We start from the raw sequence: 12,010 nt of genomic DNA, 5'->3' as shown, positions 1-12,010 counted from the left end.
AAAATATAACATGAAGTCTAGTATTTACAATAACAGCACAAAAATGGACATTAACCCTTAAGAGCACTTGGGGTCAAAATGACTGTGTTTTTCGTGATTTTAAAAGTTCAGGGTCATTTGGACCCCAAGTGCACTTAAGGGTTAATTTCCATTTTTATGCTGTTATTGTAAATACTAGACTTCATGTTTGTGACAACTATTTTTATGAAGAATCATTATATCATAATATGTTTTTCTCAGATTATGATATCCATAAGTCGAGAGCAATGTAATATGGTAAGTCCATTATCATAGAAATGGTTGTCACAAATATATTAGCACCATACAATTTATGTCCATTTTTAATTTCTTATACATTTTTTTAGTAAAACAATTTATTTCGTATTTTTTTTTAAAAAGAAAATTGTAGTTGAAAACTATTTTTGTTTTGTTTGAATAACTTTTCTTTGTTTTTTGGTGACCGAGACAATACTCGATATATTGATGTATCTTAACAGATTTATTTTTGAAATTTTACTTTTTGCAAACGCTGACATTCTTTTAAATACCTTATGTACAACAGTGATAAAAAAAACTAAAAACATCAATAATTGTTGTTAAGTACATATTTATAAAAAAAATGTTCTCCCCTGTCTGAAATGGTAAACAAATTGGCGAAGAATAAAACAAAACATTAATCACTCGAACAACGTTAATAGGTAAAGTTGCATTGTTATTCAATACGTAAAAAATATTAAAAATTTATCAGCAAAAAATATTAAGTTGAACACTTCTCTGGCACAGTACAACTCAATATGTAAGAAATTTTAAACAAAACGTTATTATTAGTTTAATTAAACAAGAATAATAATAAATAATAGCAGTGTGTAGTGCTACTTTAATTGGCTCTAATAATTAAATATTTTAATTGCTATTTTATCAGTATTACGTTTGTAGTGTGTCGTTATCAGATTCAAGTTCAATACTAATGATTAAAGTAAACTTAGTTACTTCAGTTAAATAGTTACTTGTGAGTTTTATTTTAATAAATATTTATATTTTCTTCTACGTATAATGTTATCTTAAGCTAAATGAGTGTAACAAACAAAATGTGTAGTGAAAATAATATGTTATAGCTATAAAACTGTTGGAATCGAATAAAGTAATACTTATATCATATACATATGTACGAGATATAATAATAAAAACTACCCTTATATTTAAACTCCGCCTCCTTTAGAACTATATCATTTAAAAGCGCCCCCTATATGTGAAAGTGTATATTTATTAGTGAAATAATAATGTAAATGTCCTGAACTGATTATAGAAACACCCTGTTAAACGTGATTTTAACAGCTAAAATTTATCAACAGCATGATTTTAATGTTAGTTAACATTATTAAGGAATTAAGGAAGTAACTATTAAATAATAAAGGACTAACAAAAACGCCAATAACACATTTGATTAATGACGAACGAATCTGTGTTAAGATTTTTTACAGAAGCAAAAATTAATGTACACTAGGATGATCTAAAATTTTTCTCCGTCATCTGATTGTGATTCGGGTTATCGCAATGGATCTATTTTATAGCGTTCAAGCATCATTTCGGACATGCAATAATATCCAATAACTTATATCGAGTTTTACAAAAATGTTGACTTACTATATAATATTTGGAGTCCAACTTAACTACCGCCAGTAAGGCTTTCGTAGAGATCGCTCTACGGGAGACTAGCTAGTCCTACTATCGGAAAAATTGTGTCGTTCCATTCACCGTGGCGAAAGTTGATTGGTGGCTCTAGATATTTCCAAGTCGTTCGATAGAGATAGATCAAAAATTATTGCTTTTTTAAGGGTAATAATTTCTCTCGATTTATATTGGGCTTTCTCAGAGATCGCACTATACGAGTTGTTATAGACGGGATCTCATCAAACGAGTTCAAGATAAATTCTGGGGTACCACAAGGTTCCGTTCTTTCTCCTACTATATTCCTTATTTTTCTAAACGACCTTCTACGTCAAATCTCCAACCCTATATATACTTTTGGAGATGACAGCAACATTGGCCATTCATATTCATTCAGTTATAGACCGAGCCTGTAGGAGATTGGGGTAATGAGGAAAATTAACCATTCTCTTAATGGGGTAGCTATCAAAAATCGCAAGATTCGGTGTTGCATTTTAACACAAAAACGATTAAGTCGCTTCAATAGTATTTAAGGGTGGTGTAAATATTGTGGACTTAGACAATCTTGATGTTTTGGACATAATTACACAATGTGATGTTCGCTCATTTAAACACATTTTTGAAGTTTCGAAAGAAGCATTCAATTGTATCGGTTTTCTGAAACGGTGTAGAAATTACTTCACTCCATCTGATTTCCTCACTATTTGCACTACCTATATCCGAGGGCTAAGGTGATTATTGGTGATAGTAGGGTATACAACTCGCTGGAGCACCGACTCAATGCTGGTTGCGTTTTACTGTTCTTTCGGTAATACAATCATATGTATTCTGATGAAAGTAGGGAACTTGTTCCCACAGATACCCACAGATTTTTACGTAATACACGTTTCTCATCAAGAACACATACCTTTGTGATCGATTCTTCAGTGAACCGCACAATATATAACAGGGAACATTCGTTATTTAGCCGTAATGTCTGCTGAAGTCTACCCTGTCGCTTTCAATGTAGGAAAGTTATTTAGTAGAAAGTACTTTAGTGATCAGAATGTATATTGTCGATCCTTGTAGATAGCGAAATCGATATAACGAAGGCAAGTCCATCTGTTGAAATCAACTTTCAAATTCCACAAATTAACATGAATGATTCCTCAATATATATATGGGGGATTTCATGTCAACCATTCTTTGAAATCGATGTCTTCCTATCGGAATGAAAATTGCACCAAGGTTAGTTCTATTGGTTAGTAAAGAAGTGGCCACTTAAAATCGGTACGTATTAAAGCGTTTAAAAGTTATTTAAATGAAACAACGTATGTTAACGTTTTATACATGAAATTAAAGGTAATTTATTAAGCTTTAACAAAAATATAAATGTAGGTTTATGTGTATTTATTGCGAATAAATTGTCTGGCTTTTCTTCTTATGCCTCTCATTAATAGTTGCACAACTTTTCTTCCCCCTTCTACCGTTTTCAATTTACGTTTAACAATTGCGCAATATATCTCGATTGGACGAAGATTTGGGCAATTTGTTCAATTGCTGTGTTTTGGTATAACATCAATATTATTCTCATTATACCACTTCATAGTTGTATTTGAGTTGACATAGTTGTATTGACAACTTGTCATTGAGTAATGACAACTTGGCTAAAACTTTGTGTCAGATGTGTGATGTCTTATAAATGACAGAAATTTATATATAATTTTGAAAATTCTTTAAAAACATGTCTGAAAAGCTTGACTCTTCAAACCGCAAACCGATCTGATATCTGCTGAAAATCCGACAAAGACGGATTTTCTAGATATTTGTGTACAATTTTTTCTCTAGCTTCTTTTTCTACAGTGCGTACCGATTTTAAGTGGCCATTTCTTAAATTTTTTCAACAAGATCGGTCAAGAACTCTATTTTTTCTCATCCATGTAACTGATGACCTATTGTTCTTAGCAAAATGTATTAAATAATTTCAATCTTTTGAAAGAAAAAAATAAAAATGTTTTACATTTTTTTTTCCAAAATCTCTAACTCTAACTCAGAGAGTTCTTGACCGATTTTGTTCAAAAATTGTGTCTGAATTAATTTCATCCCGATCGGAAGACATCGTATTCAAAAGTTGATTTTTTTGATATGAATATACATTAGGGTGGAGCGCTATGTATGACCTTTTTTTTTTGTTTTCAACGGCATAGCGATATAAACTTGCCTCTTAATGAGTAAGTTAAACGTACCTAAGATTGCTTACCTCCTTTGATGTTTTGAGGTGCCCCAACACAATTGAAGATCAGAAAAATTACATATTTTCATATTGTCATTAAACAACCTTAATGCTTTATAAACTTTAATTTATGTTGAATATAAATATTTTTATGTATTGATAGGTCAATATAATTACATCCAATAATCACAAAAAAACTAAAATTTTACTTAAAAAATTTAATTTATATTTCATATGTTTTACAACCCACATATGCCGAAGTGGGTATTTTTATACCCAATCCACAAAATCGTACTTGTAGCTTAGGAAAGTAGGCCTAATCACTTGGTTATTTTTTTACTGATAGAGGACATTCACAACTACTAGACATAAGGAGGGCATTGGGGTCTTCCACTCCCCCCGGTTTCTAGAGCCATTTATTTTTTTTTTATTATTATAATGATATTGGGGCACCTCTATATATAACATCAAGCAAATGAAATTTTTTGTGTATATTTAGCGATTGCGAAAAAAAAAAATTCCCTCCACCCTAATTTGTAGCAAATACTTAGTGTAATATGTTTCTACCATATCGGTCGATAATTTATAAAAATAATACATAAAAACTGTAATTTTTATCAAACTCTAAATAAATGAGTATAAAAAAATAAAATACATACTTGAATTAGGACATAACTAAGCTTTTATATTAGTTGATAATGTCGAATTTATTTGATACAAATGAGGCCATATTAATGTATAAATGTATCCATTTAAGTCTATGTAAAATTTGTTTCCATCAACTGTTGCCTGGTGTAAATATACCTATTTGCCAACAACAACGAACAACATTTGATGGAGCACTCAATGCATTAGATAAGATTATCATAAAATTATTTGAACATTATATTTATAAGATTTGTTTATATAAAAGTTCCCAAACGAAATCTATAAAATACTAACAGTAATAACAAAACAAATTTTCTGTTATTAGTCATCGGACAATATGGCTCCACAGCAAAACGGTATGTCAGCTGACAACGGATTACCGCAATGGTTGGACAACGTAACATTGGAGAAGGCCATTAAGCAGCAAATAGGAGACTACAAAAGTATCTTGGAAATCAAAACCGAAAATGGTTCGAAAGAAGGTGAAAACTATTCATCGCTAATGATGCGTATTAAAGCAGAAGTAGAAATGGAAGGTAATACTAAAGAGACTTAATGAAAGTTGAAACTATATTAATTAATCTCCTCAAATAGATGGCGGTACTAAAAAGGCTTCATTTGTATTGAAGGCACAACATGCCAATGAAATGATGGCTAGAATTCTAAACATGTTACGCCTATTTCCCAAAGAAGAAGAAATCTATCATAAAATCATACCAAAATTCGAACAACTCTATAAAGATGCCGGCAAATGTGTACAATTTGCACCAAAGTCTTATACCTTTGATCGTGATATAGGAGTCGATTATGTTTTGCTAGAAGATCTTCATGTAAAGCAGTTTAAAAATGCAAATCGTTTGAATGGTTTAGATATGGATCATGTTAAAGAGGTTTTAATAAAAATGGCCGAATTTCATGCTGCCTCTGCTTGTTATGTAGAACACTATGGCATGTTTAGTGAAGATTTCACTGTGGGCATATTTAGTGAAAAAAATAAGGCCTTGTTGAAGGAATTTAATGCCTCGGGTGCATTTTTGAGCCAGTTAAAGAAATGGAAAAACTGTCAGCAGTACTATGAAAAACTGGTAAGATATCTCATTCTTTATTTGTATTTATAATACGTTTGAGCCAAATATTTTATGAAAAAATTAATGGAAAAATTAATTCATTATTCAATAATTTAATATGTTTGAAGAAACATACTAAATTCATGACATTGAGAATTCAAACTTTATAGAATTAATTCCTTATTGAATCACTCAAGATTTCTTCAATTCAAATCCATACAAACTAGGTTAATAGAAGTTATTAAATGATTCAATATTTGTTTAACTCAAATCTATTACAAATATTTTTTACGCAATTTATATACCCTACACATCCTCAGTGGGGAGGGTATTTTACATTTGTGCTGATGTTTGCAACACCCAAAAATATTAGTCTAGAACAGCGAAATGCAAACTCACACCACTACAGTTTTTAGATATTGTAGTTGTATGAGTTGAGAATTATTCTCTGGCAAAAACAAAAACAACTAGCTGAAATAATGAAATAAACAAGCATAAAAGCGTAACACAACCTGCTTCTACCCAGCGGCGAAATTTTTGAGGCCTTCAGCTATAAGGCCTTCTGTAAGACCTTCCTGGACCTTTTTTTAGATTCTGTACTCATGCTCGCTTGCCTTCTCAGGAAGACCTTATGGAAGGCCTACCTGCTCCCTTCTTTTTGTTGCTACAAACGTAGTACAAGCAGAAAATACCGTTAAAAACTCACATTCCAAAGACAAAACTACAAATACAAAAAAATGCAAAAAGTGAAGAGAAAAAAGAAGTAAACTTAAAATAGTTTTGCTTTAATTCTTGAACAAAGCGGTTGTGAGAATTTTTTACTTGGTCATTATTGGATTTTATTATAAAAAAATTAAAATAAATAAGATATCGCTTAGGCCGGGTAAGTTATTAAATTTTAAACATAGTTTAGGCTTAATCAAAGATACAATTTATTTAACAAAATTTATTTACAAAAGGCCTGAAAACAAGCCTGTTGAAGAAGGCCTTCTATCAAGCCTGTTGAAGAAGGCCTTGGCTGGCTAGGACATCGTGTGTAAAAAATATATGAGTATGGAATGGAGCAATGAGGCCTTGTGTCTGATAAATAAGGCCTTCCAGAAGGCCTGCTTACTACTTCTTTTCGCCGCTGGGTATCAATGCTCATGCGAGACTGACTGTTTTTATACAATGTGTGTGCTTGAGTACATGTGAAAATAAAAACAAGAGAGCTCATTTGAGAGCTCATTGCATTTCGCTGGTCTAGAATCACTTTCCGAGACGACTAAACGATGTCCGTCTGTCCGTCTGTCCTTCTGGCTGTCGATGTAAACCTTGTGCTCAAAGTACAGGTCGCAATATTTAAGATATTTCGATCAAATTCGACACATGCATTTTATCGTCCCAATGACGAACGAAGTCTATTGAAATCGGTCCATTATTTCACCTAGCGTCCTTACAAATGTTCTCCCGAAATATGACTTTATCGATCTTATTTGTCATAAATGTTTAATGTATATAGATATCTACACAAATTTTATGATGATCGGTCCATAATTAGTCATAGCTCCAATAAAGGCCCACTTCAGAAAATCTCTTTAACGAACAGAAATTTGTTAAAAATGTTGGTATCGACATAAAATTCAATTCATATAGACATAAATCAGAAGACCTAATTTAATGACGATCGGTCCATAATTGCGCATGGCTCCCATAAAGCCTGCTTCCGTAATTTTAAAGGAAAAATGTTTTTGCTCATTTACTCAGTGTAGGGTATTATATGGTCTGGATTGACGAACGCCTATGCTTTCTTACTTGTTTTCAATACATTTAGATGAAGAAAAAATATTTTCAATTTGAATTAACAAAAATATAAATATTCAAAAGTTAAATGAATTTAATTACGAATTCATTTCATTATGAAATATTTAAATAAAAGACATTGAATGGAGGCTACAAATTTGTTTTGTTGGGAATGGTTTTATGGAATGAATTGCTAAAATCTTTAATTCTGAATTAAGATTCTAGTGAATTATTCCAAAACTGTTTAATGGTTCCACACCTACCTTAAAGTATACTATGTATTCACTGAGTCGATTAGATCACTTAATCGACTTAATGGTCAGTCTTTCGGTCCATTTAAACATTGTAATCAAGCTCGTACTTTAAACTCTAAAATTTTACAAACATCTATTTTTGGTCCAAACCCTATTGAGATTGGTTAGAATTGGTTACATGCCCGGTCAAAATATTTATTGTAATATTGTTTTTATTCCTAAATGGATTTTTATGTTACGTACTATATTAACAATTTCATTTATTTAATATTTAACAGGCTGATAGTGATGAATTTTTGGTTGATCGCTTGCTGGAAGATCAAAAAGTAAATCCCCGAGAATTTAATGTTTTAAATCACGGTGATTGTTGGTCTAATAACATAATGTTTCAATACGATGCGTTCGGTAAAATTAAAGATACTTTGCTTGTGGACTTTCAAGTGGGCAAATATGGTTCGCCAGCCAATGATTTGTACTATTTTATCTTGTCATCGGCTAGCAAGGATATAAAACTCAATCAGTTCGATTACATGATACGTTTCTATTATGAACATTTGGTGGAGAATTTAAAGCTGCTGCAGTATCATCGTCCCCTGCCAAAATTGAAAAATATTCATATTGCCTTAATGAAAAATGGTTTGGCGGGTAAGTTTTTATCTATTATATATAGTAATTTATTTAACCTAAAGATATTTCTTTCTAATTTATTTATTCCAGCATATATGGTTGTTTCCAAAGTTTTGCCAGTTGTCATTTTGGAAAAGACCGATCAAGCTAATTTAGAAAATTATATTCATGATGAATCCAAAATGAAGACAGCCATGTTTAGTAATCATAAATATGTTCAAGCCATGTCAGAAATATTACCATGGTTGGATAATCGCGGTTTGCTGGACTGGAAATAATTTATTTCTAATTTTAATTAATTGTTTGTTTGTCATTATTATTATAAATATTATTATAATTTGGTTGTACCGTATTAACATTTGTGTGATTATTTAATTGTCGCTTGTTTAGTTATATTATTAGTATAAAACTTTTTTATCGATAAAAAGGCAACAATTATGGATTTAAAACAATATTTATATGCTATTCTCAAAATTTAATTGGATAATGCATATATAATTTTTAATTTATTTTTCATACATTTGACCAAAAATATTACGAAAAATAATTATATGATATGCTTACAAATGACGAATAAATGTTTATTAGGCCGGGTCGATTTGTATGGAGGATCAAAAAGTAAAAAATCTTATAGCAGAAACGCAATCTACGGAAAATACTAAGAAAATTTCCTCATGAAACCAATATGTCTAAAATCAAATCCTATCTTGTGCATTTCCTCTTTTATCCAATTTGATTTTAGGCCTATGGTTTCTTGCGGAAAATTTCTTAGAATTTTCCATAGAATGCGTTTCAGCTATACGATTTTTCATGAAAAAAATCGACCAACCCAAATGTTTATACTTTTAAATGGTTACACCCAGAGAAATTGAAATTGAATCAATATGAAACATTAACGAAAGTCTAGTAATGTTGAAGTTTTTTATTTCAATATGAAAAAATATTAATTTAAAGTTGAGAATTATTGATTTATTTGTCCAATTCACAACATAGTTTTATGCTGTACGTTGTATGTTACAACTATTGTGGTTGTGAACACTAATTTCGCCAAGGCGTAACTTTACCATGCGGAGCCTTGACAATTCCAAACGAAGATGATAAAAAAAAGGTACCGTGAAATAACTAACAAATGAAATAACTCCCCACGAAAAAATTAAATAACACCCAACAAATTTTTCATACAACTTAGGACTTATTTCATTATGAAACAACTCCTAACGCATAGGGAGTTTTTTCATAATTTTTTGTTGGGAGTTATTTCATAATGCAATAACTCCCAATGAAATTTTTGTTGGGTTTTTATTTCATTTTATTTTGGGAATTAGGAGTTATTTCACTGTATTGGGAGTTATTTAATTTTTGTTGGGTTCTACTTTGCAAAAGCAGAACCCATAAATATCAAAAACTGGCTTCAGTCAGAAAAGTTTTTTGCATTGCCGGCCTTCGGCCATGCGCTAAGGTTTTCTCCTCTGGGGTGTATCAAAAACTGGCTTCGCTCAGAATAGATTTTTGCATTGCAGGCCTTCGGCCGGTCGCAAAGGTTTTCTCCTCTGGAGTGTATCAAAAACTGGCTTCGCTCAGAAAAGATTCTTTTTACATCGTCGGCCTTTGTTAGGTCGCAACGATTTCTTAATCTGGTGCGAAATGAAAATCGGTTTTCTGAAATATTATAAAACCTTTCTGCAATGAAAGAAATCTTTTCTGAGCGAAGCCAGATTTTGATACACCCCGGAGGAGAAAACCTTAGCGCCCGGCCGAAGGCCGGCAATGCAAAAAACTTTTCTGAGCGAAACCAGTTTTTGATACATCTCAGAGGAGAAAACCTTAGCGTACGGCCGAAGGCCGGCAATGCAAAATACTTTTCTGAGCGAAGCCAGTTTTTGATACACCGCAGAGGAGTAAAACTTTGCGCTACGCTATAGGCCCGCAATGCAAAAAATGTTTGGTAAGCGAAGAATAATTTCACTTTTGTAGTTCCTTTTTTTAGATTACATAAATAAATTGCTTCGGATTGGGAATTATTTCTTTTCTATTGGTATTTATTTCATTGGGATTTCCCTTAGTGTATTTTAGAAGTGAAGTATTCAAAAAATTAAAGTCGTCTACATATAAAGCATTGATAAATATAAGGTCGTACATACCACTTTTTCTAAAAATCTTTTTTTTTGTTTAATAATGTTTAACTGGTACATTTGTTTCGATTCATTAGGATTTGCTGAATAGGGTAAAATATTTTAGATTTATAAATTAGTTTTTTATGTTTTATTAAGTAGGAAAGCGTGGACCTAATTATAATAAGAAGTGTTAAGTTGTTTTATTTAAATAATTGACTTCTTCAGATTAATGAACAGGTCATATGCACTTAAAAACAAAAAATATGCTCTTAAAATATAAAAAATATGCAATAGTTAGTTTTGGCTTAATTTCGAAGCTTTATTAAAAAAATAAATAAAATATAAATTTAAATTGATTATCATATGATTAAATTTCGATTTTAATGAATATGGCACTAGTGTTTACTTAATTAAGTTTTCAACTTTTCAAACTAAATCTTTGTTTTTGATTTCCCTAGAATTTCTTAGACAATCTTAATCAATTGATAAATTCAATTTTAAGCTATATAATACTTCAAACTTTTTTTTAGTAATTAGTAGTAGCTGTCTCAAGCAACCTTAAGTTTTTGTTTACTTAACGACTTAACCAGTTGCTCATAATAAGATACAATTTTTTAATTTTCTTTTAATTTTTTTACGTATTTTTTACAACTTATTTGTTAATTGTTGATATTTGTGTGTGTATATTTTTAATTAAATTCAAATATAAGAAAATTAAGCTCCCATAAGTCAACGAAAATTCATGAAGATAAGTAATGGACCTGAACAAAATAGTAAAATATAGAAATAAAAAATTACTATGCACATAATAAAATAATATTAGGAACACAAAGTAATGAAAAGATAGGAAATATGCAACAAAAATAAAGGAATATTGAATACTCAAAAATATGCTATAAAAAAAAAGCTAAAATGTGCACTAAAAATTCGATGCCAAAATTCCTAAAATTGTGCAAAGAATTGTGTTTTTGGTGAACATTTTTTTTTTAAATTTAATTATTTTGTCTAAAAATTTAATTTCTGGTAAAAATTTTGATTTTGTCCAGTGAAATATTTTCGCTGTTTTAAATGTATTGTATTCAAAAGGTAATCACCATTTTTTAAAAATTCTATTTCAAATATCTAAAGAAATAGATAAAGGACAAATATATAGCGATTCTTGCAGCATCCGTGAAACAAACGACAAAATATGAAGCAAATTTTTTACTAAAAATTAAAAGAATGAATTCAAAAATTTACGAATATTTGTTTCGAAATTTCAGTATTCCAAACCCGAAACACTTTAACTGTTTCGGTTTTCCTCATCCTATTAGATGATTAAAGTAGTAAATATGTACATTAGGGCTATAAACAAATTTTGGCCCTAGCAACACGCGATTGCAAATGTTGTGCTATTTATGATAAAATGTTTTTCGGGTCATTTTGGAATAAAACCTCACTCACAAAAATGATTTTTTAAAGTCAAATTTTGTAAAATTTTTATTACTTTTTTTGTTTTTTTATAGTAACACAACTTTTTTTCTCTGGCTACCGCAAATTTTTTTTTTAAAAACAAACACAAACTGCGAAGCGTTTTGCTTGTCTGCAGTTACACCCAGAGTCTCTAGCGGGAATCGAACCCGCAACCCTCAGATTAAT

The 12,010-nt window shown here is 30.6% G+C and overlaps 1 protein-coding gene across 3 annotated transcripts; it reads left to right on the top strand.

Moving 5' to 3' along the window:
* The first annotated feature begins 676 nt into the window (after positions 1-676).
* LOC135948982 (uncharacterized) lies at positions 677-8,610 on the top strand. Of its 3 annotated transcripts, none has more exons than XM_065498440.1 (5): positions 677-698; positions 4,854-5,064; positions 5,123-5,613; positions 7,910-8,276; positions 8,349-8,610. In XM_065498440.1, the coding sequence occupies exons 2-5, from the start codon at positions 4,866-4,868 to the stop codon at positions 8,534-8,536; spliced, it is 1,245 nt and encodes a 414-aa protein (XP_065354512.1). In that variant the 5' UTR covers positions 677-698; positions 4,854-4,865; the 3' UTR covers positions 8,537-8,610. The 3 variants fall into 3 exon arrangements, with proteins under 3 accessions (XP_065354512.1, XP_065354510.1, XP_065354511.1); XM_065498438.1 differs by having other exon boundaries at positions 687-796; XM_065498439.1 differs by lacking the exon at positions 677-698 and adding an exon at positions 894-1,009.
* The last annotated feature ends 3,400 nt before the right edge of the window (positions 8,611-12,010 follow it).

Source organism: Calliphora vicina, chromosome 1 (assembly GCF_958450345.1).
Source record: "Calliphora vicina chromosome 1, idCalVici1.1, whole genome shotgun sequence".
Lineage (NCBI taxonomy): Eukaryota > Metazoa > Arthropoda > Insecta > Diptera > Calliphoridae > Calliphora > Calliphora vicina.
The sequence above is the reverse complement of the archived record's forward strand: the minus strand, read 5'-3'. Positions and strand labels throughout refer to the sequence as shown.

Excerpts from the sequence above, each read along its gene's own strand:
- LOC135948982 (XM_065498440.1), top strand. The coding sequence starts at position 4,866 with ATGGCTCCACAGCAAAACGGTATGTCAGCTGACAACGGATTACCGCAA. Across the intron at positions 5,614-7,909 it reads AGCAGTACTATGAAAAACTG|GCTGATAGTGATGAATTTTT; the intron begins GTAAGATATCTC and ends AATATTTAACAG. Across the intron at positions 8,277-8,348 it reads AATGAAAAATGGTTTGGCGG|CATATATGGTTGTTTCCAAA; the intron begins GTAAGTTTTTAT and ends TATTTATTCCAG.